General features: G+C 43.0%; 1 protein-coding gene across 2 annotated transcripts in view; it reads left to right on the top strand.

The window, feature by feature from the left end:
• LOC306903664 (nesprin-2-like) overlaps nt 1-23,022 on the top strand; it is a 77,408-nt gene that overhangs the window by 49,298 nt on the left and 5,088 nt on the right. For both annotated transcript variants that reach the window (XM_079473015.1, XM_079473016.1), the window contains exons 72-95: nt 167-343; nt 470-625; nt 736-882; nt 963-1,133; nt 1,368-1,501; nt 1,582-1,777; nt 2,008-2,187; nt 2,303-2,416; nt 3,487-3,650; nt 3,782-3,929; nt 4,229-4,323; nt 4,455-4,686; nt 5,284-5,478; nt 6,515-6,628; nt 7,261-7,416; nt 13,232-13,390; nt 13,783-13,949; nt 19,949-20,111; nt 20,393-20,580; nt 20,724-20,874; nt 21,031-21,213; nt 21,414-21,551; nt 21,653-21,847; nt 21,947-22,244. In XM_079473015.1, coding sequence (XP_079329141.1) covers nt 167-343; nt 470-625; nt 736-882; nt 963-1,133; nt 1,368-1,501; nt 1,582-1,777; nt 2,008-2,187; nt 2,303-2,416; nt 3,487-3,650; nt 3,782-3,929; nt 4,229-4,323; nt 4,455-4,686; nt 5,284-5,478; nt 6,515-6,628; nt 7,261-7,416; nt 13,232-13,390; nt 13,783-13,949; nt 19,949-20,111; nt 20,393-20,580; nt 20,724-20,874; nt 21,031-21,213; nt 21,414-21,551; nt 21,653-21,847; nt 21,947-22,244 — 4,021 coding nt within the window. The remainder of the gene's footprint in view (nt 1-166; nt 344-469; nt 626-735; nt 883-962; nt 1,134-1,367; nt 1,502-1,581; nt 1,778-2,007; nt 2,188-2,302; nt 2,417-3,486; nt 3,651-3,781; nt 3,930-4,228; nt 4,324-4,454; nt 4,687-5,283; nt 5,479-6,514; nt 6,629-7,260; nt 7,417-13,231; nt 13,391-13,782; nt 13,950-19,948; nt 20,112-20,392; nt 20,581-20,723; nt 20,875-21,030; nt 21,214-21,413; nt 21,552-21,652; nt 21,848-21,946; nt 22,245-23,022) is intronic.

Genomic DNA, 23,022 nt, shown 5'->3' on the forward strand with positions numbered 1-23,022 from the left:
TGTCAACTTTTTTTTAATAGTATTACCAAAGGTTTTGCATCTGCATACAACAATAATTATGCAGAACACATTTTAATGCAAGGTTTAGAAATTGTATTGATGCTGAAGTTTTTGAAATAACTGCTAGTTTATTGCTCATCCATCTCTCTTTGCAATCTTTGTCCAGGAGATGAAGCTAGAGATGAGCAGTCAGCAGAAGTCTATTGAGTTTTTAAATCAGTGTGAGCTGAAGAGGGTCGGGTTCGACTCACACTGCTGCAGGTACAAACACACTGCTTTTGCTGAAAGCCTGGGAGATGTCAATCTGCGCTGGCACACTCTGCAGGCTTGTCTGAATACACGGGTGAGTTTATCAACCAAAATTAATAAAAAAACATAGCAGACATACATTTAGACAATGATATTGTCCTCATGATGGTGGACAGACAAACACACAGAGGAACAATTCAAGCTGTTCTGTTTTTCTCAGATCCGACATACTGAAGAACTGGTAAGGATCTGTGCTGAGCGTGAGAGTAAACTCCAGCTCTTGCAGAACTGGGTTAAAGGTCAAAGAAGGTGGATGCGATTGGCTGAAAAACCTGTCAGTCGCTCGTTTTCCGAGAAGAGCCTGAAAGACTGTGAAGTATGTGATTTTTGATTCTTTATAACTGATTATGTTGATGCTCACGTACAGTATGGAAAGCTTTCTAAACCTCTAAGATTTAACCGTACTTTATTTATATTCAATTTTAGGAGATAAGGGAGACATTGAAGTCCAAACTCTCTGAACTTGCTGAACTGAGGATGAGGAGACTTAATCCTGATGAAGAACGTGAAGATGAACAATTCTTCTCAAAAGTTGAAAATCTCTCCCGATCGTTGGTCGATCTTTCTCAGCAGGTATAGACACAGAAGCTTCTGTACTGCTTACATTTTTTTTTCATTCTTATAACAGAATTAAACAAACATTCAATTTATAGGGTACAAACCTAGGGAAGAGTCTGCTTCATGTGTGTAACACGTGGTCCCAGTTTGAAAGTGGGAGGAGTCAGGCAGTTCTAAACACAATGAGCATCGCCCAATCGCTAGAGTACTGCAACGCCCCTCTGCTCCACCTCTTCGCCCTCCAGAGCAACATTGATAAACTACAGGTTCTGTCAATCACTATAGTTTTCCAAAGTGACTGTTAATGTTAATTACGTATTTTTTATATATTTTGAGTATTTATAAATTAAACAATGTACCATAAATACAAAATTGATAAATAATTAAGTAATAAACTCAATTAAGAAATTTATTTGATTTTGATGCAGTTAAATGAATGTAAACTGAACAAATGTTACAGACAGAGATTATCATTACCGAGGGCTTGTTTGTGTCTGTAGGTCCTCAAAGCCAAAGCAGAGGAGTTTGACATGATGTGGGAGGATCTTAGAAAAACATTCTCAACCCTTAATGGTGGAATTAGTGAAGACTCCGCACAAATACTGTTGGAGCAAATAGAAAAAGAAAAAGCAGGGTAAGATTTCATACCTGCCAACACAAAAGAAAACATGGATATGTGTGTTTGAGCTTAAACATCTTTGTGTTGTGCTCTAGGTGGTCAGAGATGAAGGAAAAGGTGACACGCATCTTTCAATGGTCACAAAATCTTCTGAAGATGTGGCAGAGATACTCCTTAATGAAACACACCTGCTCAGAGCAACTCCAGCATTACAAAGAGCAACTCGCCATGCACACTAAAACACCAGCTGATCACGAACAACTTGCATACAAGATTGAACAGCTGAAGACAGTGAGTACAGTGCAAACACACTAAATGTCTGACGACATTAAGGATGTATTATTTATTTATTTGTATGTATCGTTTTATTTATTATTCATGTTTTATTGTTTATTATTGTATCCTTTATTATTGTTAAATGCTCCCTCATTTGTAAGAAAGTTGAATAAAGGGTCTGCTAAAATAACAACTGTACATGTAAAATATATTGTATTGCATATAAATGTATTTCATCTCTTCAGGTGTTACAGAAAAGTTCGGAGACTCTGCAGGTTGATGTGGATCAAATGCTTGAAGCATCTAAAGATCTGATCGAACAGATGGATGTTGAAGATGTTTTCATCAGGTCAGAGTGCCGCTTGTTAACCCGCGGTTACCTGCAATTAAACCAAACTCTGGCAGGACGAATTCAACACATGCAGGTGAGACTCACATCTGTGTGGCAGCGTTAAAAGGCATACAAACATTAGCATTTTTTAAATGACATTAGGATGAGCAATACAAATTTTTTTAATATAATTTAATGTGTCTGTTCAGGAGGATCTTGAACAGTTTCAGGAGTTTGAAAGATTACTTCAGTCCCTTGAAACACAGTTACAACAGTGGGAAAGCAACCAAAGGACGGACGACCACCACATCGACATTTCTGAGGTGATAAATACATACACAAACAACAGAGATGTTAAAGGGGTCATATGGTGCAAATACGTGTTTTTGTGTCTTGTGTTATAAGTTCGCTACGCACTGGTGAACTAGCCAATCACAGCACACCTCACTTTTCAGAGCGATGAGTTTTGTAAAAAAATATGCACGTTTCAGAGAGGCGGACTAAAGAGGAGATACAAACATGCACCCTGAACTAAACTAAACCTTAATATATGTGTAAAATATTAAGTTTTTTTACTTTAAATCGTGTAAACACATTACAGTACATCTATAACAAACTACAATATTCGATTTAGCCGTGTCATATGACCGATTCAAAGACCACATGTGTTTGATGAGAGGTGACACATATTTATTTAAACAAAATCAAACCTCAGGAGTGAAATAAAGTCATCCAACAGCAATATGAAAGACTGACAGCATGACAAGACACAAGAAAACTGTGACAAAAATCAAAATTATTATTATTTTACTTTCCCTAAATACATCTGGATTAAATAATATTACTGTTGTGTTGCCAAAAAGTGAATATGAACTAGTTTTCTTTGCAATATTTGATGTCTAAAAAAAAGAGCACCTTTTCTGTTATTTTGACCTGTTAATTCAGTTTAAATTTTCTGTAAATAAATGCAAATAAAAACATTATTTTTATTTGAAGTTTGGTAGAAATATTGTTAAAAGTTCACAAATAGCTCCATCTCCACCAGGTGATCATAGATGGTATACCGGGGTTATTCATATATGTTATATGAAACTGCATCACCAGCATTCCTTACATGCACACAGCTGAATGTTGTGGATGTATTGGCAGTAGTAAGTCTCTGTACTTGCTCCACCGCAGCAGCGTAGCAGATCTATTCCGCCAAGACCAAATACTTTTATATGTCATGTACACAACCATGCTAAACCCTCTGAGACCTGTTATGACAGAACTATAAATTGTTGATTTAAAAATCTGAAAAATATTTTAAAATGGTCTCTTGTTTTTTTCTGGGGTTGTATACATACCAAATTATTAAAACATTTAGGAGTAACTGACATTGACTTTTTTTAAGTGTGTCCAGTCGGGTCTAATGGAGCTCAGTTCTTTCTCTCCTGATCTGGATCTGCTGAACACGCTGAGCTACAGACTGATGCTCAGTGATTCTGTGACACACAGACTGCAGAACCTGAACAGGAGGTGGGCACAGGCCTCCGCACACGCTCAGGAGAGATGCAGGTGATTGTCCCAATCCTCTTTTTAGTTCTTTAAAAGTGTATAACATTTCATTTAGATGGTACGATATAAGCAATATACACCTTCAAAGTACTGTGCATTTAAAATCGGTTCATGTTTGAATGTGTGTGTAGTGAGTTACAGGCAGCCAGTCTGCGGCAGCAGAGCTTCGAGCAGAAATGTGAGAGCTGGCTGGCTTTCCTACAGCGAATGGAAGACAGTTTGGCTGTAGAAATCTCATCAACTTACCCTGGACTAAAAGAACAACAACGCACACACCAGGTATAACTGTCACACGCATCCATCAGATCGGAGATGCAAATGTACTCAAAAGTGTGTGTACAAGAGTGTACAATATGTTTGAAAGAAAATGTCAAATGATTTTAACAATAAATAGCATGAAGTGCTAGTATGTACTGTATGTGTGCACACACGCAGGCATTTGAATGACAAAGATTTAGAAGGACAAATGTCAGGCTATTTTTATCCATATAATCTAGGTCAAGCCAGGACACATAAGCCCTCCACATGTGATTCAAAGATTCAACCGTGTATTAAATCTCACATTTAATCTTGTCTAGTGTTTTCAGGCTGAGTTGTCTTTAGGCCATCAGATACTTCACAACGTGATCAGTGAATCCCTCCTTCTGTTGCACAAGGGGGAGGTGGAAGACAGGTAATATTCACAGCGTGTAACTCTGCTCATGACATAATGTATCATATCGCTGGTTTTAAAATGTAACGTTAAAAAGATGATATCTTTGGCATAAATGAGATTTATAGTTACTGCCCTGTGTGTTCCCTCAGGAGTGACTTTTTGTTAAAACTGTCCCAGTTGAGAGAACACTGGCAGGGGGCGGTGCAGAGAGCAGCTCAGCGGCGCGCTCTAGTGGAGGGGCTGATACAGCACTGGCACCTTTACACACAGACACTGCAGAAACTCCGTAGGCTCCTCACACTCGCGCACACACTTCTGTCACCAGCCGGTCCCACCCACTGTAGTGTTCTTCAGCTGCGACTCTCTTTAGACGATCTGAAGGTGAGCAATGTTCAAAGACAATCTTTCTGTACACTGTATTGTGTAAGATTAAGAGTTGCTTTCTGTCTGTGGGACTTTTTTAAATCTCTGACATTTATATCTATTCAAGATACAGTAAACTTGTTTTTTCCACCCATATCAGGAATTTAACTCTTTTATTTGTCAACGTTTTATTACAATTTTACATAAATGTGCACCCATTTTCATCAATGTGATTTAACAGAGGGACATTATTTATTTTTGCATTTTTTATCCGTCTCTGTTGCTTCTTTTCTCTCTGTGGTTTTAAACCCCAAAGAATGTGTATTAGTTTAATTCAATAAAATTCAGTTCACGTTTATTTGTACAGCCTTTTTCACAGTTTACACTATTGCAAGCAGCTTTACACAATGGCACAATACAAAACACACATTAAACACACAGAAAAAGGTTAAGAAATAAACAATATTATCACAATGAATCTTGAACGATGTGCTAATATTGATCATTTTATTATTACAGTTATTATTATTCAGCACTATTATTTTATTGTTGCATTAAGTAACGGCTGCCAAAATAAAAAATGTATTTTGTATTTATTTTACTCTCTCTGTTCAGCGTACTGAGCTGTTGTTTCAAAGGTCAGTGTCTGCCTATCTGTGTTTGATGGAGGTGGGCAGGCAGCTGTTCTCTGTGAGTGACATGCAAACACAGACACAGCTGCAGACAGACCTGGCCGCCCTTCAAGAGGACTGGGAGCAATGCCAGTGCAGGCTAGGAAAGAGAAAGACGCTCACCTCTGACATCATCAAGGTAATTGGGTTTGAAAGGGTACCTTTTTGTCGACTTGCTCACCTGCGTGTTTAGCTGTCAATGTTTATTTCTATAGACCAGCAGATGTGTTAACTGGCTAGACTCGTGAGATAATTCAACTATGTACTGTATGCTCTTCCGGATATTGAAGGTCAGAGGTGAAATGGTAAATCAATAAAGCAATATGAGAAGGTGGTGAGGAGTGCGATCACATTATAAAGCTGGTTTTACAGACACGGGGATAGAAACTCAATCATAGAAAAACAGGAAATATGGTATCTTTTCTCTATTACAGTCAGATTTAACGTAGTTTCTAAAATTCTGAAAGTCTGATTATAGATGTCACTTTGGATGGAAATAGTAGGTTATCCTGCATCATCTGCCCATTCACACAACTGCAATTTCACCGTAAATCACTATAGATTTTTGTAGGACAATACAAATGTTTGATTGTGTGTGCGTGTGTGTGTGTGTGTGTTTAGAATAACAAGGTTTAGGGGTTTAGTTCAGGAATGAGCGTATAGTTTGACCTACATTCCCTCTGATTCCAGTTAAACAGCTGGACTAATCCAGATCAGACCTTTATACGCACTAACACACATACAGTGTTGGACAACAAAAAGTGCATTTAAAATGGTTTGATTATTCTGCAATATCTGCTTTTCTGTATTTCCATCTAGTCATCCACCTGGTTTTCAACCACACACCATAGTTTTCAATATTATTGCAGTTTTGATGTTATTCGAAGTAATCCTAATGTGTTCATGATGGATAGCCGCTTTAAAACTATGCAAATCATTGTCACTGATGTTTGTGTGCATATGTGCACGTGTGCATATGTGCACGTGTCATGTGTTTATAGATAGATATGTGTTCTTATGGCCATTAGTGCTCTGTTTTTGTCTATGTTTTACTCCCTGACCAATAAAAAAGTCCCAGAACCACCCCGAATAAAGACGGTATAAGATAAGATAATGCATCTAGAGCATGTCGGAGCAACTGAGGGAATCATTTTATTGCAAATTATTTTTTGCAGAAGTGGGAGACCTGTGAGACCAGACTAGCCGGACAGGCTCAGTGCCTGGAGGAGTTGAGATCCAGACTGAAGGAGTCGATCCCAGATCAGCAGGAGGAGCACCTCCTTGTAAAGGTATGATAACTTATACAGGTGAGCTTCGTAGGTTCCTCCTCATGTCAAAAAATGTATGACCTCTTACAATTTTATTTTTTTCATAAACCTAAAAATAAAACATATATCCTAACCTACAGGGTAAACCAATGCATTCATACATACAATTCATACATAGCTGTGCAAGTTTCATGTTTTATTTTGCTTATTTTTGCCTGTTCATAATTTAGCAAACAGCTATGCAATGACTCTGATAGTAGGAAAAAGTATATGGACCATTGTGGGGGTTAGCAACATTTCAATTAAAAAGGGAAAAGCTATTATGCACTCTAAAAACTGCAAGCAAACACAACATCCAATGTTTGTGTTACATGAGACATTTGGATTTAACGTCCTGTGTGGTGGTATTAGCTTATACAGCTCTGATCCTTCTCTCTCGCTCTCGCTCTCTTCCCCTCCCCCTGTGTCCTGTGGCTTGCTGGGCCAAAGAGAGAGCGAGAGAGAGAGAGAGACAGAGAGAGAGAGAGAGAGAGAGAGAGAGAGAGAGAGAGAGAGAGAGAGAGAGGGAGTGATTGTATGAGGGAGTCAGTGCTGAGTGGTGTTCCAATGTGTGTGTATGTGTGTGTGTGACTGTGCTGTGTTATGTTATGCAGGAGGTTCAGGATTGTTTGGATGATTGGGCCGTCAGTTTGTCCGAGCTCAGCACCATGAAGACGGACCTGTCCCAGTACATCCTGACCGATGATGTTCTCCTCCTGCAGGAGCAAGTGGAACATCTACACTGCCAGTGGGAGGATCTCTGCATCAAAGTAAGATTGTTTCCTCAAAAAGTCTGTGTGTGTAGTTTGAGGAATTCTTTATGTAAAAAGAAAGACTATGTTTACTAAAAAATATACCTATATCTATCTTAAACATTTACAAGTGTACATACATACTAAAGAGAAAGTTTATGATTACAGCATACTAAACCTATTTAAAAAGATTAGAAAATTATTCATTTAAACCTTCATTTCTGCCTCAAAAGAAGGTTTTTGCAGATTTATTTAACTTCTTGAGAGAGCTTTGTGTACACAAACGTGTAACAGACACAAATACAGGCATCTCAGCTATGTTAAATACAGAGTGTCTTCCCAGTGTTGTTATTTCTCAAGAAGCAGGTGTGAAGGTTTCTTTAATGTTTTTTTCATGAGTGCTCATTGATTCAGTTCTGTCTTTGCTTTTTTGTTTGAAGTTTATTGATGTAGCATGTGGCTTTGGTGGCTGTTGTATTGATTTGCTTTCTGAGTGTGTGTGTGTCACTCATCCAGGCGAATCAGTCAGCTGGAGTCTGTCGGGTCATGTTTTGGGGGTCTGGTGTGAGTTTTGGGGTCTTTAACACTGGAATGAGAGAACAGATGGTAGAACGAAGCAGAGGGGTGAATGGAAGCAGAGTTCTATTGCTCTTTGTTTTGGAAATTACTCTGTCACACGCTGAAGGGTGTATATGTGTTGGGTGGGGGGTTGCCTGGTAACCGTGGGGTCCACATGTGTCAGCTGTTGGGTTAGTTTGGGTTTTAAACTTCCTAATGACGTGAATGGTTGGTAAAAGTTTTGGACAGAATTAAAAGCTCCAGATTTGCAACATTATTGCCACATTTTAGACATTATAGACTGTAACAAAGATCCATAAAAGGAAGGAATGAAGGATGGAAGGAAGGAGACGGGAACCGGCAAACATAAAACAACTTTTAATTAATAAATGTAAACGTAAATAGACAGCCGGCAGCCCCCTCACAGGCGACTGCCGGCGACACACACAAACCATAACTAAAAGCCAGGCCTGGTCCTCTCCCACTGACGGTCCGGTCGCTCGTGCTCCCAACAAAACCGGTGCGTACAGCTGGCGCTTGTTTTCACTCACGCACCGGCTCGAATCCCGGCTCTCGTCCCGGCTCTCGTCCCGGCTCTCGTCCCGCCTACCTCACTACATTGTGGAGTGTGATAAATAAGGAGACAGGAGACGGAGATGCGTCGAGTCAACTTTACTCCACTTAAAACAATAAAACGAACAGCGAGTCAGGGTAAAACTGCTACACACCGGTAAACCCGGAACTTTTATATCAACACAAAACACACCCCCTTAAAGGCACAGTCCCTTGGTGAATGTCTCTTTCCTTGTGGATCACCACACAGGCCCCCCCAGAATTCACCCATACAAACACAGACAGAACAGGCCCGAAACCAAGAACTACCAGTGCCTAGAAAAGTCAGCGTATCGGGGGGCGGACCAAACGGCCATAACGGCTACGCTTAACCGGGGAGGGTAAGGCAAGGGGCAGGGCCGGCTTTGAGGCTGCCGCAGGGGGGCGCCCTCGCCGAGGGGGTTGGGCCAGCTGAAGGGGCTCGCCAACATCCACATGAGCAGGCTTGAGACGGTCTATAGCCACCCGCTCAGGCCTACCTCCCATATCCACAATGAAGTTCTTAGACCCTCCCACCAGGACACGGAAGGGCCCATCGTAGGGGGGCCGCAGCGGGGTACGATGGCCATCGTGGCGGATAAAAACGTACTTGGCGGAGGGCAAATCCTTGGGGACGTAGGACTGGGGGAGGCCATGGCGAGACGTAGGAATGGGCACGAAGGCATCGGCAATGCCCCGGAACACAGCCCGATGAGAGGCCACCGACCAAGGGGCCGTGGCATCTGGAAGAAACTCCCCCGGAACTCGCAGAGGCTGGCCATACACCAGCTCAGCGGACGAGGCTTGAAGATCTTCCTTGGGGGCGGAGCGAAGGCCAAGCATCACCCAGGGGAGGCGGTCAGCCCAGTCGCAACCCGTAAGGCTGGCCCGTAACGCGGCCTTCATGTCCCGATGAAAACGCTCGCAAAGGCCGTTGCTCTGTGGGTTATAAGCCGTGGTACGGTGGACTTTCACCCCCAGGATCTCTGCGACCGCCGTCCAAAGCTCCGATGTAAACTGAGGACCACGATCCGAGGAGAGGTCGGATGGTGTACCGAAACGGGCCACCCAAGCCATAACGAACGCCCGAGCCACGTCAGCTGAGGTAGTGGAGGACAGGGGAACCACTTCAGGCCACCTGGTGGTCCTGTCCACCATGGTGAGGAGGTAGGTGTAACCACGAGAGGGGGAAAGTGGGCCCACTAGGTCCACATGCACATGATCAAAACGCCGCTCTGGCACTTTGAAGGTCGCCAAGGGGGCCTTGGTATGACGAGTTACCTTCGCACGCTGGCACGCCACACAGGCAGCAGCCCAGGCCCTGACATCCCTCCGCAGACCCGGCCAAACGAACTTCGCCCCCACCAGCCTAGTAGAGGCCTTCACCCCCGGGTGGGAGAGGCCGTGGATGGCATCAAAAACCTTACGCTTCCATCCAGCAGGTACCATAGGGCGTGGTTGGCCAGTAGAGACGTCGCAGAGGAGTGTAGAGTTGGCAGTGTCAAAAACCACATCTTCCAGGAGCAACGCTGTAGGGGTCGTCCTGTAAGCTTGCACCTCTGAGTCCGCAGTCTGGTCCGCAGCCATAGCAGCATAGTCAAGGCCCAAGTGGACAGACCCAGCAACTGCCCGGGAGAGGCAGTCGGCAACAAAATTGTCTTTACCGGCCACGTGCTGAATGTCAGTTGTGAACTCCGAGATAGCAGAGAGCTGACGCTGTTGTCGACCAGACCATGGTTCAGAAGACTTGGCCATAGCAAACGTCAGTGGTTTGTGGTCAACGAAAGCCGTGAAACGCCGGCCCTCCAACAGGAAACGGAAATGACGGGTGGCAAGGAAAAGCCCCAGGAGCTCCCTGTCGAAGGCACTGTACTTCCTCTCGTTGTCACGGAGCTTCCTGCTGAAAAAGGCCAGCGGCTGCCAGGCTCCGCCCACCCACTGTTCACACACAGCCCCCACGGCATAATCAGAGGCGTCTGTAGTAAGCGCAACTGGGGCAGTCGGAGAGGGATGCGCCAGCAGAGCAGCGTTGGCCAGCGCGGTTTTGGCAGCATCAAAAGCCTCCATCATCTCTGGGGACCAAGCCAACACGTCGGCAGGCCTCCCACCCCGCAAGGCGGCGTACAAGGGTCGCATAAGTTGGGCCGCATGGGGGAGGAAACGATTGTAGAAGTTCACCATACCCAGGAACTCCTGCAGGGACTTCACTGTGCGCGGGCATGGAAAACTGGCGACGGCTTCCACCTTGGCAGGGAGGGGAACGGCCCCCTGGGGGGTGACATGGTGGCCGAGGAAAGTGATGGAGGACCGGCCAAACTCGCACTTGGCTGGGTTGATGATGAGACCGTGCTCCTCGAGCCGGCCGAACAGCTGTCGAAGATGCGCCCGGTGGTCGTCCACGGACGCGCTTGCCACCAGAATGTCGTCCAGGTAAACAAAGAGGAACGGCATATCCCGCAACACAGAGTCCATGAGGCGCTGAAACGTCTGCGCTGCACCCTTGAGGCCGAAAGGCATCCGGAGGAATTCGAAAAGGCCAAAGGGGGTGATGACTGCTGTCTTGGGGACATCATGCGTGTGGACTGGCACCTGATGGTAACCACGCACCAGGTCAACCTTTGAAAAGATAGTGGCACCGGCTAGGTGGGCAGAGAAATCCTGTATGTGTGGCACAGGGTACCGGTCGGGGGCGGTGGCATTGTTCAGGGAATCGCCACAGGGACGCCAACCACCAGCAGCCTTGCTCACCATGTGTAGGGGGGAAGCCCACGGGCTGTTGGAGCGGCGCACGATGCCGAGATGCTCCATGGTAGTGAACTCCTCCCTGGCGATCGCAAGCTTGGCAGAGTCGAGGCGCCGTGCTCGTGCATAGACTGGGGGGCCAACCGTGGTGATGTAATGCTCCACGCCATGCTTAGCCACCGCTGATGAAAAGGTGGGCGTGGTAATGTCAGGGAACTCAGCAAGCAGGCGTTGATACGGGTCCCCGGTAGCAAGTGTATTCGCCAGACAGAGTGCCCCCACCCCTCCCAGCGTGCAGGGGTACGAAGCAAAAGAAAGGGCGTCGATAAGGCGGCAGTTTGTAACATCCACCAACAGCCTGTAAGCGCAGAGGAAATCTGCCCCCAGGAGTGACGTAGACACGGCAGCCATGACGAAATCCCAGCCGAAACGTCGCCCGCCAAAACACACTTCCACATACCTCGTGCCATAGGTACGAATAGGCGTGCCGTTAGCAGCGTCCATCGGGGGGCCATGCCCGCCAGCCATAGTGTCCACAGGCGTTGCTGGCAATATGCTGCGCTGAGCCCCAGAGTCGACCAGCAGCCGCCGGCCAGACAAGGTGTCGGTGATGAATAGCAGCTTGCAGTCACGGCCAGCGCCCATAGCTGCTAATGAGCGCCGGCCCTGGCTTTTCCCTGGGCTGCAAAACTGCAAGGTTGGCGACACTGCTTGGCCTTGGCCCCAAACCTAGAATGGTAATAACACAACCCATCCTCACGCTGTCGGCGAGCTGTCACAGCGGCTGCGGTGTCCGGGTCGTCCTCTGGGGGGGAAAAGGAGGTAGACGTGTGGTGGTGGGGTAGCAGCGAATGGACAAACTGCTGCCGGTTGGCGAGGAAAATCCTGTCGGCCTCCACAGCCAGCGCCCGGTAGTTTCTGGAGGAAGGGAGGGAGGAACTGGCCAGCGCAGTGCGCACAGGTGCTGGAAGCTGCCGCAGGAATATGTGGGCGAAAAGGAATGAGGGATCCGCTGTGCCCAGCACCGCCAGCATTCTCTCCATCAACTCGGACGGCTTGCCGTCGCCAAGGCCGTTCAGGGAAAGCAGGCGATCCGCTTTTTCCAGCTCCGACAGTTCAAATAGTTGCAACAGGAAAGCTTTGAGTGCGTCGTACTTGCCGTCAACCGGAGGTGCCTCTAACAGCGCCATAGCTCTGGCCGTCGTCGAGGCATCTAAAGCCGCTACTACGTGGAAATACTTCGTCACGTCCTGAGTTATTCCTCTCAGCTGGAACTGTGCTTCGATGTGCTGAAACCACGGCCGTGGGTTTTGCTGCCAAAAGTCCGGTAATTTGATGGTGGTAGCGTAAACGACACCGCCATTAGCCGAGCCGCTAGCCGCGGCGTTTTCACTGCCGTCGTTGTGGGACATAATTCCGCCGTATCCAACTCGCATCAGGGGTCACCAATTGTGGAGTGTGATAAATAAGGAGACAGGAGACGGAGATGCGTCGAGTCAACTTTACTCCACTTAAAACAATAAAACGAACAGCGAGTCAGGGTAAAACTGCTACACACCGGTAAACCCGGAACTTTTATATCAACACAAAACACACCCCCTTAAAGGCACAGTCCCTTGGTGAATGTCTCTTTCCTTGTGGATCACCACAACATAGTCTTTTGTTGTGTTTATTATCAAATTATAATTTCTGAAGATTAACCCATCCCCCTGATTCCAAAAGAACACTACTTTTAGGGGGGGAAATCACAAAAACATTTTTAATTTGGCCATTGAAAGTTGACGGGTTTAGTTTATCAGTCTCTTTAATAGTTTGTGTTTTAGCCCTCAATAAATCTGTAGATAAAGGTTCATGTTAGTCCTTAAAGTGTAATATGAAATCGTATGCCTTTTACGTGATTTTGCTGTCATATCTCTTATGAATTATCTTTCTCTCTGTGTAGGTGTCTATGCGTAAGCAGGAGATTGCTGACCGGCTCAATGCCTGGATCATTTTCAATGAGAAGAACCGTGAGCTGTGCGAATGGCTGACACAGATGGAAAACAAGGTGGCACACAGTGCCGAGCTCAGCATTGAGGAGATGGTAGAAAAACTCCAGAAGGTGAGATGAATCACCAAACACTCATACCTAATACACATAAACCAACCTCAGATATAATGCACACATGTGCCGGCATTCAGTTCACGCTGTTTTGTTAATCTTTAAAGGACATTATTACACATTCACTTGGTTGTTAACTTCTGTCTTTAGTTGCTTTAGTTTACAGTGTCTTTAAGCAAACCAACCAACATTGAGAACTGTGTATAACTGAAGCGTATGCAATTGCAATTCTGTTAGTTTCATATAAATTGCTTAGTTCTTAGTCTTAATCTTTAAACTAGAGGCATATAAAATGTTGTAGTTGTACTGCCTAATAGGATTTGAGTGGAATTTGCTCTTTGTGAATATATATGTGAAGAGTCCTAAAGACACTTTACTTTTCCACACTGCAGGACTGCATGGAGGAGATCAACCTTTTTAGTGAGAATAAGACGCATCTGAAACAGCTTGGAGAACAACTCATCACCGCTAGCAACAAAACCAAAGAGACGGAAATTAACGAAAAGATCAAAGACATTAATGACCGCTGGAAGCATCTGTTTGATCATATAGAGGCCAGGTAAGAATTACTGTGTTTCTCAAGCATGTCAAACGGACTGATTTGTGTTGTGAGAAGGAATGAATGGAAACTTTGATCTGTTGCATATCAATCCTGAATCACACGGCAGTACAAATAGCGGTGGAGCTGGGAAGTGCCGTTGTAATTATTGGCACCTTTTTTTTTACTGATTTGAGTTTGTTTGTATATTTGAGAGAGACAGTCAAGGAGAACCAAAGTGATGTTTAATGTGGACGTGCAGTACGTCAGTACAGATGGGCAGTCACTGTGGAGCGTGTGCTGAGGGAGGCAGGGTAGAGTGCTTTTTTATCCTGATCTTCGTTTGATTGACAGCTCTCTTAGTAGACAGATGGTGGCTGTAGCTTCATATGGTATATTGCATATTTAGTTTGTTTTGCAAAAAGTTGGGCTGGCAAAATCATGGCTTGATGCAACAAATTTTATTGTAGTTCACAGCGGATTCCTGAGATTTAGAGAAGATTAAGACGGTAGTAGCTTTGTGCCACTGATGTCACAATGTAGAGGTTTGCAGGTGCAAGGAAACACTAAAAATAGCTTTTAGGATCAGTAGGTAAACAGGCACGAGACTGTCATGTCTGCCCTTACATTGAGCTAGAGCTTTACATCTATCAACAATCCCGTCAGCCCTTGAGACTCCACACTATAACAATTGTACAGTACAATGTACAGTTCAGGGACATTTTTTAGTTCAAAGGTCCCATTCCCCGCGATGCCATTTTTCAACCTTAAGTTAGTGTGTAATGCTGCTGTTAGAGCATAAACGATACCTGTAAAGTTATAAAGCAAAAATAATTCTTTAACAGAATTCGCTTTTCAAGGACTACAGAGAACGGCTGGAATTGGACTACAGCCCTCTACTTCCCGGGTACATGATGTCACTATTCCGAGCGCTTTTAATAACCTCCGCCCAAAGGAATATGCCAAAAAAGGGGCAAGTCCTTCCTTAGAGAAGAGGAAGAGGCGCTGGAGTAGTGTTTGGTTCTCAGAGATTGTAAACACTTGACTGAGCTATAGGCTAAACTATTTTCACTTTCATCACAGTCCTACAGCTGGTAATAAGAATTCAGCTACACACATTTGGATAACCAACGGTCAAATAGCAGCTTCCATGACTTTAACATTGGCTGTGAAAGCTGTTCTGTGTAATACGCTGATATTGTGTGTGCGCATTCCTCCAAAACATTTCTATGAAACGTCCTTTGAAGTCCTGCTTGCATTTGTCTCCTGGTCAATCTGCTTGTATATTATCCAACTCGGGTCCAATATAAAAAGGCAAAACTAACGCTTCTAGCGTTATTAGTATAACTGGTCTGATGCCATTTGGTCCGGTGTCATTTCCCTCACAATAGTAGGAAAATAATTCCGATCTCTAACAAAGATTGACGTTTGCACATGCACCAGCAGACATCTGTTACACTTTGATTGATCCGCTTGTTTTTAACTGATAAAGTGAAGCTGACGCCGTTGTTACTGTTTATTGCTAAAAGCCAAACTTTATGAATACACATGCACTGAGAGGGGAACCGACCAATCACAACAGCCTGAGAAGTGGAAGCTCGCTGATATGGTATGGGTGGGACATCTTCACACACACACACACACTCTAAGCGGGGAACCAATAATGACCGACCTGGTCAGCTTTACCAATCAAAGCGTTTTGCAAGAATGTTTAGATGTATTGTGGTCATTCCAGTCCAGTGTCTGTTGAATTTTAACAAAATCAAACCTCAGGAGTGGACATAAAGTCATCCAGCACTAATGTGAAAGACTGACAGCATGACAAGACACATGACACATGACAAGACACAAACTGAGATAAACAGAAAGGTTATCACATAAAAAAATCACATGAACTTTTCCTAAATACATGTACAAATATTACAGTTTTATTGCTTAAAAGTGAATATAAACTTATTTGCAGTATTTGGGGTCTGAAAAAATACCATATTTTTACCTGTTTTCCGGTTTTAAATTTGAATTTTCTGTAAATAGATGCAAATATAAACAATATTTTTGCTTGAAATTTGCGAGAAATATTGTTGATAGTTCATAGAATGCAACAAAAATGATAATTTTACCTAAACACGTACCTATAAATAGTAACTTGTGAAAAACTCAAAATAAATTTTATGATCTCTTAATTTCTTCAGCAGTTGTATATGCATAGATCTACAGTTTACTGGATATTACAGGTGTGGAGTAATATTAGTATTTTTGCGTTTAGTGCAAAATACATAGTTTGTACTAAATAAAAGTCATCATGTCTTTGAAAGTCCCCACGATCAAAACAAACGTGTGAGAGAGAAAGAATATGTTGGTGTTGATAAATCTGTTGAAGTCATTTGTTTTCTCTGTGCCCGAGGTCAAAGTTCACAGCTTTGACTCCAGCATGCCTGTGCATGTCTTAGCTAGCCTCGCTTATCTGTATCTCTATGGAGTGATCAGAGATTGTATTTAAAATTTTTTGGTGTGAGTGTCTGTCTGTTTAAATCATTTAAATAGTTCACAAGTGAATATACTTGTATGTGTGCACTGTGCAGTTTATCCGTGATTGAGACAAATCTCTAAACAGGATTACAGAAGTTGACACAGACTCTTCCGACTCTTTTGTCACTTAAAATCACAGCAGAGCTCACCCCGGCATCTGCACCCACACAGAGCAGCTGGTGTCTGCTAGCATGGGCCTTTGTGTCCACTCGCCATCCCATAAGTCTGCTGTCTACGCTTATTGTGTCTCTGAGCCAATCAGCAGAAAGCTCTCCTGCCATTGGCTGATTGACAGCAGCCTTTATATTTTTGAACCTTTGGCATCTTACAAAAGTCTGCCCAATGTTGTTGGACAATGGGGCAGATGTTATGTTGAAAACACCCCCCTAAACACACACACTCCAACATCAAAAGTGTAAAACATCATAACCAAGTTTGATAAAACACACTTTTTTAGGACCCATTTACACTACTGTGTGTTTCTATGTGAAGGTCACACACGTGATTGGATGAGGAAAATTACATTATACCTGTTAGACGGGTAAAGTGTGCTCTTAAATCTTTCGCCCCTGTGAATCCCCCTCTTCTTGAGGATTGAAAGACACAAGCAGCTCTAGGTGAGGCCCACCCCTTTGTGGTTCCACTTTTATTTTGCTCCCTTAAATTTGATTGTTTGCAGACTTAAAGGAACCGTTCGCCCAAAAATGAAAATGCTGTCTTCATTTGCTGACCCTCAAATTGACCCTAAATGTCTTTGTTCTGATGAACGCAGAGAAGGATATTTGGAAGAATGCAATGGTGGCCAAGAAATGTTTGGTTGTAAACATTCTTCCAAATGTCTTCCCAAATATCTTTATTTTTAGGTGAACTATACCATCAATTCATTCACATTCTACTATTAAGTATATTTGTTAATCCATCTAGAGAGAAAACGTGTGACTTTTAATTCTTTGTTATTTAGTGGTTTCCATTGACTGTTTGTAAATTCCTATTTTGTTCACATGTGCTGCGGGATATTGCGTTAGTTTGTTTCTTGATTTCTAAAGTTCTCCCACATGTTGTTGTTGCCTTTAGAGACTGCACAGGCTCTGCGTTGGGATTGATAATCTGCTCAAATTAGGGTTGGATTTAATGAGATTAGCCCATGGAACGTAATCTCAGACCGCAGAGGATTTCATCACACGTAGATCGGTTTATTTACACAGTATCAATACACATAGTTTACTGTTCTCTCCATCCTTCACTCCCATGTGTTTTTGAGTCTTGTTTGGATAATAAATTTCAGAAGAATATGATGGCCAGTTAATGCCTCTCTAATATGCAGCTGGTCATGCATATAGATCACAATGTACGCTTAGAAAAGGATGACCAGTCAGCGATAGGCAAAGCTATATGTTTTACAATCCCAAATACATAACAAATAGAGTATGGTTTTTGTTTCATTGATGGTGATATGTTATTTTATGGGTGATTTCTGTGATTATTTGCTTAAACAAACCAAAAGCTAAATGTAAAAGAACACTCGTGCACATTTTGTGTTGTCGTTAACTGAACACATCATCTCTATGTTATTTCTTGGGACAACATGTTTTGTGTTACTTTTAAATAACACTAACAATGTGTTAAAATGAACACATCCATTTTAAGAGTGTGTCTTGGACCCCCAAAAACTGGGGAGTGAAACGTTCCAGTTCAACATTTTGAGGACTTTCGTCTTGTATTTATGTTATGGCCTCTAATCACTATGCGAATTGTATACTTAAATATAGGGATTTAAAATGATCAGATGTTTCCTCAACTAGGGTCCCCCACTGAATTTCGTCCATTTCCACCACTGCATACAGTATGTTATATAAGATGCCCATGAGACCCTATTGCATGCATACAGTCTTCTCTTGGTCATACACTCACAGAGAGGGAGGGGGAGGAAGAGAGACAGAGAGGGAGGGAGGGAGGGAGGGAGGGAGGGAGGGAGGGAGGGAGGGAGGGAGGGAGGGAGGGAGGGAGGGAGGGAGGGAGGGAGGGAGGGAGGGAGGGAGGGAGGGAGGGAGCGAGGGAGCTTGAATAATAAGAGAGGGAAGACCAGGAATGGTGTTATATATACAGTAGCTGTCAGTCTGTTAGGGGTGTGTGTGATTAACCGTTCAGACATGCTTACGCTAACACGAGAGAGTCATGGAGCTGCCTCGCCGGTCTTTGAGTAAGTGTTTCACACACTGGGATGTTGTGTAACCATGTGTGTGTGTATGAGAGAGACAGGGGGGATAGGATGATGCTTTTGTCAGTGTGTGTGTGTGTGTGTACAGAAAGCAGCTATCAGTGTTCATTTGATAACACTAATACAAGCCTCAATTGTGTGACTAATAAAATAGTGCTTTGCATGGAAACACACGTTTCTATGGAGGACGTGTAGGATGAACGGAAAAAACGGTGCATGCTCTCACTTCTCTAACCAAAACAGTTCAAGCTTTAAAAGCATGCAGGGTGCATGAAGGATCATGCACGATGTGCTAATCCATAGAAAATGATATGATTATTTTTACGATAGCATCATCCTTCATTGCATGCTACAGTTTTTTTCATGCACCATATTTGAAAAAAATATTCCCTGTTGTGTTATTTTAATTGTGTTTTCCATTCATACTGTGTGTTTGATCATCTAAAAAGAGCTTGTTTTTGATCACATGCAGCCAGTTGTGTATGATGTCACTTCTTCCACATCACCGTTTGTTTTGGTCGGTCCTCCATTGGAATGGTCACATGACTACAGAGGAATACCTCCATCCTCTTAGTCATATGACGTCACTTTTAGAGTAGTGTGATGTTTGCTGAACAGTGAATGGAGCACAGCAGGTGGACCGGATGTGGGTCACTGCATTTTCAGACTCATCAAAAAGGCTTTTGTCCTGTTTGTGTTCTTTGTGAGCCTCAGCTGTACAGAGTTGCTGTAAAGGAAGGACACTGTGGTACATGACAGCAGAGATACACACTACTGGTCAAAACTTTAGGATCACTAGACAAAAATTGAAATGTTTTTCATGATCTTAAACATTTTTTGCCTTTTTTATCATGATGACATATTACTATCTTTCATTAGAAAACTGCATTTTTATTAAAAATATATATTTTATTATTATTTGGACAAAACAGTGAATAAAGCAGCCAGAAAAGAAAATAAGCTGGATGATAAAATGTCAAGTTTATGATTTTGCAATGTTTGCAAAGGGTGCCAACTCTGAAGATGGTAAAATATAACATACAGTTTATTTATTAATTTATCTTAAATTAACAACATTATTTCCAGTTACATTTTATAGTTTTGATGGGATTGCTATAATTCTAAAATGTGTCAGGATGATAAAGTGTAAATGATTATTGTCGTTATTAAGTATAGAATAAAAATGTCTTCTTTTCATATAACTATGGCAGTAGCTCTACTATATAAGTGACTGAGAAAGAAAAATATTTATTGATTATTGCTTGTATTTCAGGGTGACGAAGCTGAAGGAGACTTTAGTAACAGTCCAGCAGCTTGATAAGAACATGAGTAATCTCCGATCCTGGCTTTCCCGCGTTGAGGGTGAGCTGGCAAAACCCATCATTTACAACATGTGTCACAGTGATGAGATACAGCGGAAACTCACAGAACATCAGGTATTCAGCATCTTTAATCCACTGGTTTATATAGAAATATCTAAGCTCAGAGGGCATGTCTGTAAAGCGTTTGATGCAAAAAATATTAAAAGAATTCTAGTAGATAAGATAATATGGAGACACAATAAGCATGATGGCAACAAGTAGCTGCCTTTAGCTTAATTTCTTATTCTGCTTATTTTCACAATAAATGATGAGGATGATTTATCATTGATGCAGGATTTAATGGTCAGCTGATTCTTTTGTTAGGTTTAAGATTTGTGTTGTTTGTTTTAAACCAGGATTTGCAGAGGGACATTGAACAGCACACAGAGGGAGTAGCGTCTGTCTTGACCCTCTGCGACGTTTTGCTGCATGATGCAGATGCTTGTGGCAGCGATGGGGAAAATGACTCCATTCAGCAGACCACGCTCAGCCTTGACCGCCGCTGGAGAAACATATGTGCCATGTCTATGGAAAGAAGAATGAGGTCTATACAAACACACACACACAATATTTACATGTAAACACGCAAGCACAAAGGTGTCCCACTTTGAGACTCATTAAATGTTATTGAAATAGAACAAGCTCACACAAGGTTTTATTTTGACCCCTGTATGGCACCCCCTGTAGGATTGAGGAGACATGGCGCCTGTGGTGCAAGTTTTTGGATGACTACACACGCTTTGAGGAGTGGCTAAACACAGCAGAACATACTGCGGCCAACCCGGCCACCAAAGACGTACTCTACACCTGCGCTAAAGAAGAACTTAAGAAGTTTGAGGTCAGTGTGCTGATGATGTTCAGCTATATTTAAAATGTAATCTTCTTAAATCCTGTGGTTAAATTTGCAAATGTATTTAATATTAATAAGAATACATTTTTGTTTAGAGTAGCATGACATAATCGATTTAACTCAGTTTTTGTAACATGCTCGCAGGCATTCCAGCGTCAGGTTCATGAGCGTCTCACACAGCTGGAGCTTGTAAATAAACAATACAGACGCTTGTCACGAGAGAATCGAACTGACGGTGCCAGTAAGCTTAAGTTGATGGTACACGAGGGAAACCAGCGATGGGACACGCTACAGAAGAGAGTATATGCCGTGCTCCGCAGGTTAAAGGTCAGACTGCGGTCAAACTGTATATTACACCATTTAGACACACTTGACCGAATGATGTCTTTCATTTTGTTTTAGTCAATTCATAAACTCTACCTACATACTAAATATCTTTTTGTTTTTTAGGTTTGAAAAATGATGATGATGATAACAATAAGGAATGAGTTAATGTCCATGGATCTAAACTTATTTTCTCCACGTAGCACTTCACATCTCAGCGTGAAGACTTTGAAGGGACGAGGGAAGGCATTCTGGTCTGGCTGACTGAGATGGACCTTCAACTCACCAATGTGGAGCATTTTTCAGAGAGCGACATCCACGAAAAAATGCGGCAATTAAACGTCAGTATATTTTGATCTAACCTGACGCTTTTCAGTTCAATGTTTGTGTCGTGGGTCAGTCGGAATGAAGATTAAAGAGGCTTTTTACCTCTTTACTACAGGCATTTCAGCAGGAGATCACTCTAAATACCAATAAGATCGATGCTCTTATCGTGTTTGGAGAGAATCTGATCCAGAAGAGCGCTCCACTGGACGCTGTACTCATTGAAGATGAACTAGAGGAGCTGCACTCATACTGTCAAGAAGTGTTTGGAAGAGTCGTCCGATTCCACCATCGTTTGATCAACAGACGGCCGGTCAGTTTGGAGACTCATTGCAAATATTAATAAGCATTGCGAATACTTTTTTCACTGCAATTCCAACATGACTTGAATCCCTTCTCTCATCTTTCTTAGCTTCTGGATGAGGACAGGGATTTCTCAGACAGAGACACAGATCCTGAGGACTCGGCCGAGTTGAGTGGGGTGTGGGAGAGGGAAAGGGAGGAAGACGAGGCTGACATGGGCGCCAACATTTCTCTGGCGGTACAGCAGGCCGGGTGTCACCTCATTCCACCCATTTTGGAGCGCTCTGGGCGTGAAACTTCTGTCAGTGTGGATTCCATCCCTCTGGAGTGGGACCACACCGTTGATGTGGGGGGATCTTCATCTCCAGAAGACGATGAAGAGTTGACGTACTGCAGTGCTCTTTCAGGTATGAAAACAATAATGTGAAGTTGATGCAGTCCCTTATAGAGCATTTGACTCTAAACCTTCTCCTTTTACTTTGACAATTTGACAGAGATGTAATCTTATAAAGTAAATCTTGATCTCTCTGTCTCTTTCGGTTATCTGCTGCTCTCTCGAACTGTGTCAAGGTCTCCGTTATCTACTGCTATTTTAGGGGTTTTCAAGATCTATCTATATCTAGAGAGTGTACAGTATCTAGAATCTTGATCTTTGTTGCCTGATGATCTGTATCTACTGAAGATCACTGTTAATTTCTGCTATTTAGAGTGTATCTAGATGTCCGTTTTATTTCCTGCTCTGTTAGAGCATATCCAGATCTGCTGATTGCTGCTTTGTTAGACTTTGCAGCCTATACATATCTGGCTGTTATCTGCTGCTCTGTTGGAGCGTATTTTGATTTTTTATTTCCTCCTATGTAAGTTTTTATCTAGATCTGTTATCTGCTGCTCTGTTAGAGTGCATCTGGATCTGTCATTTTTTTCCTGCTCTGTTAGGGTGTGTTCACATTTGAAATGTTTGGTTAGATTAAAACGAACTCTGGTGCGATTGCTCTGATAGTGTGGTTTATTTCTGTAAGTGTGAATGCTGCCACCCGAAAATCGGGGCGCACCAAACAAGCGAAACCTCTGAAGAGAGGGGTCTCGGTCCGCTCTTAAACGAACTCTGGCGCAGTTCGAGTGAAATATGAACGCAAGTCCAAAAGAAATTCAAATTAATTTAGAAAAAACGATAAAGACTTAAAT

Source organism: Barbatula barbatula (assembly GCF_947034865.1).
Source record: "Barbatula barbatula genome assembly, chromosome: 14".
In the NCBI taxonomy this organism is placed as follows: Eukaryota; Metazoa; Chordata; class Actinopteri; order Cypriniformes; family Nemacheilidae; genus Barbatula; species Barbatula barbatula.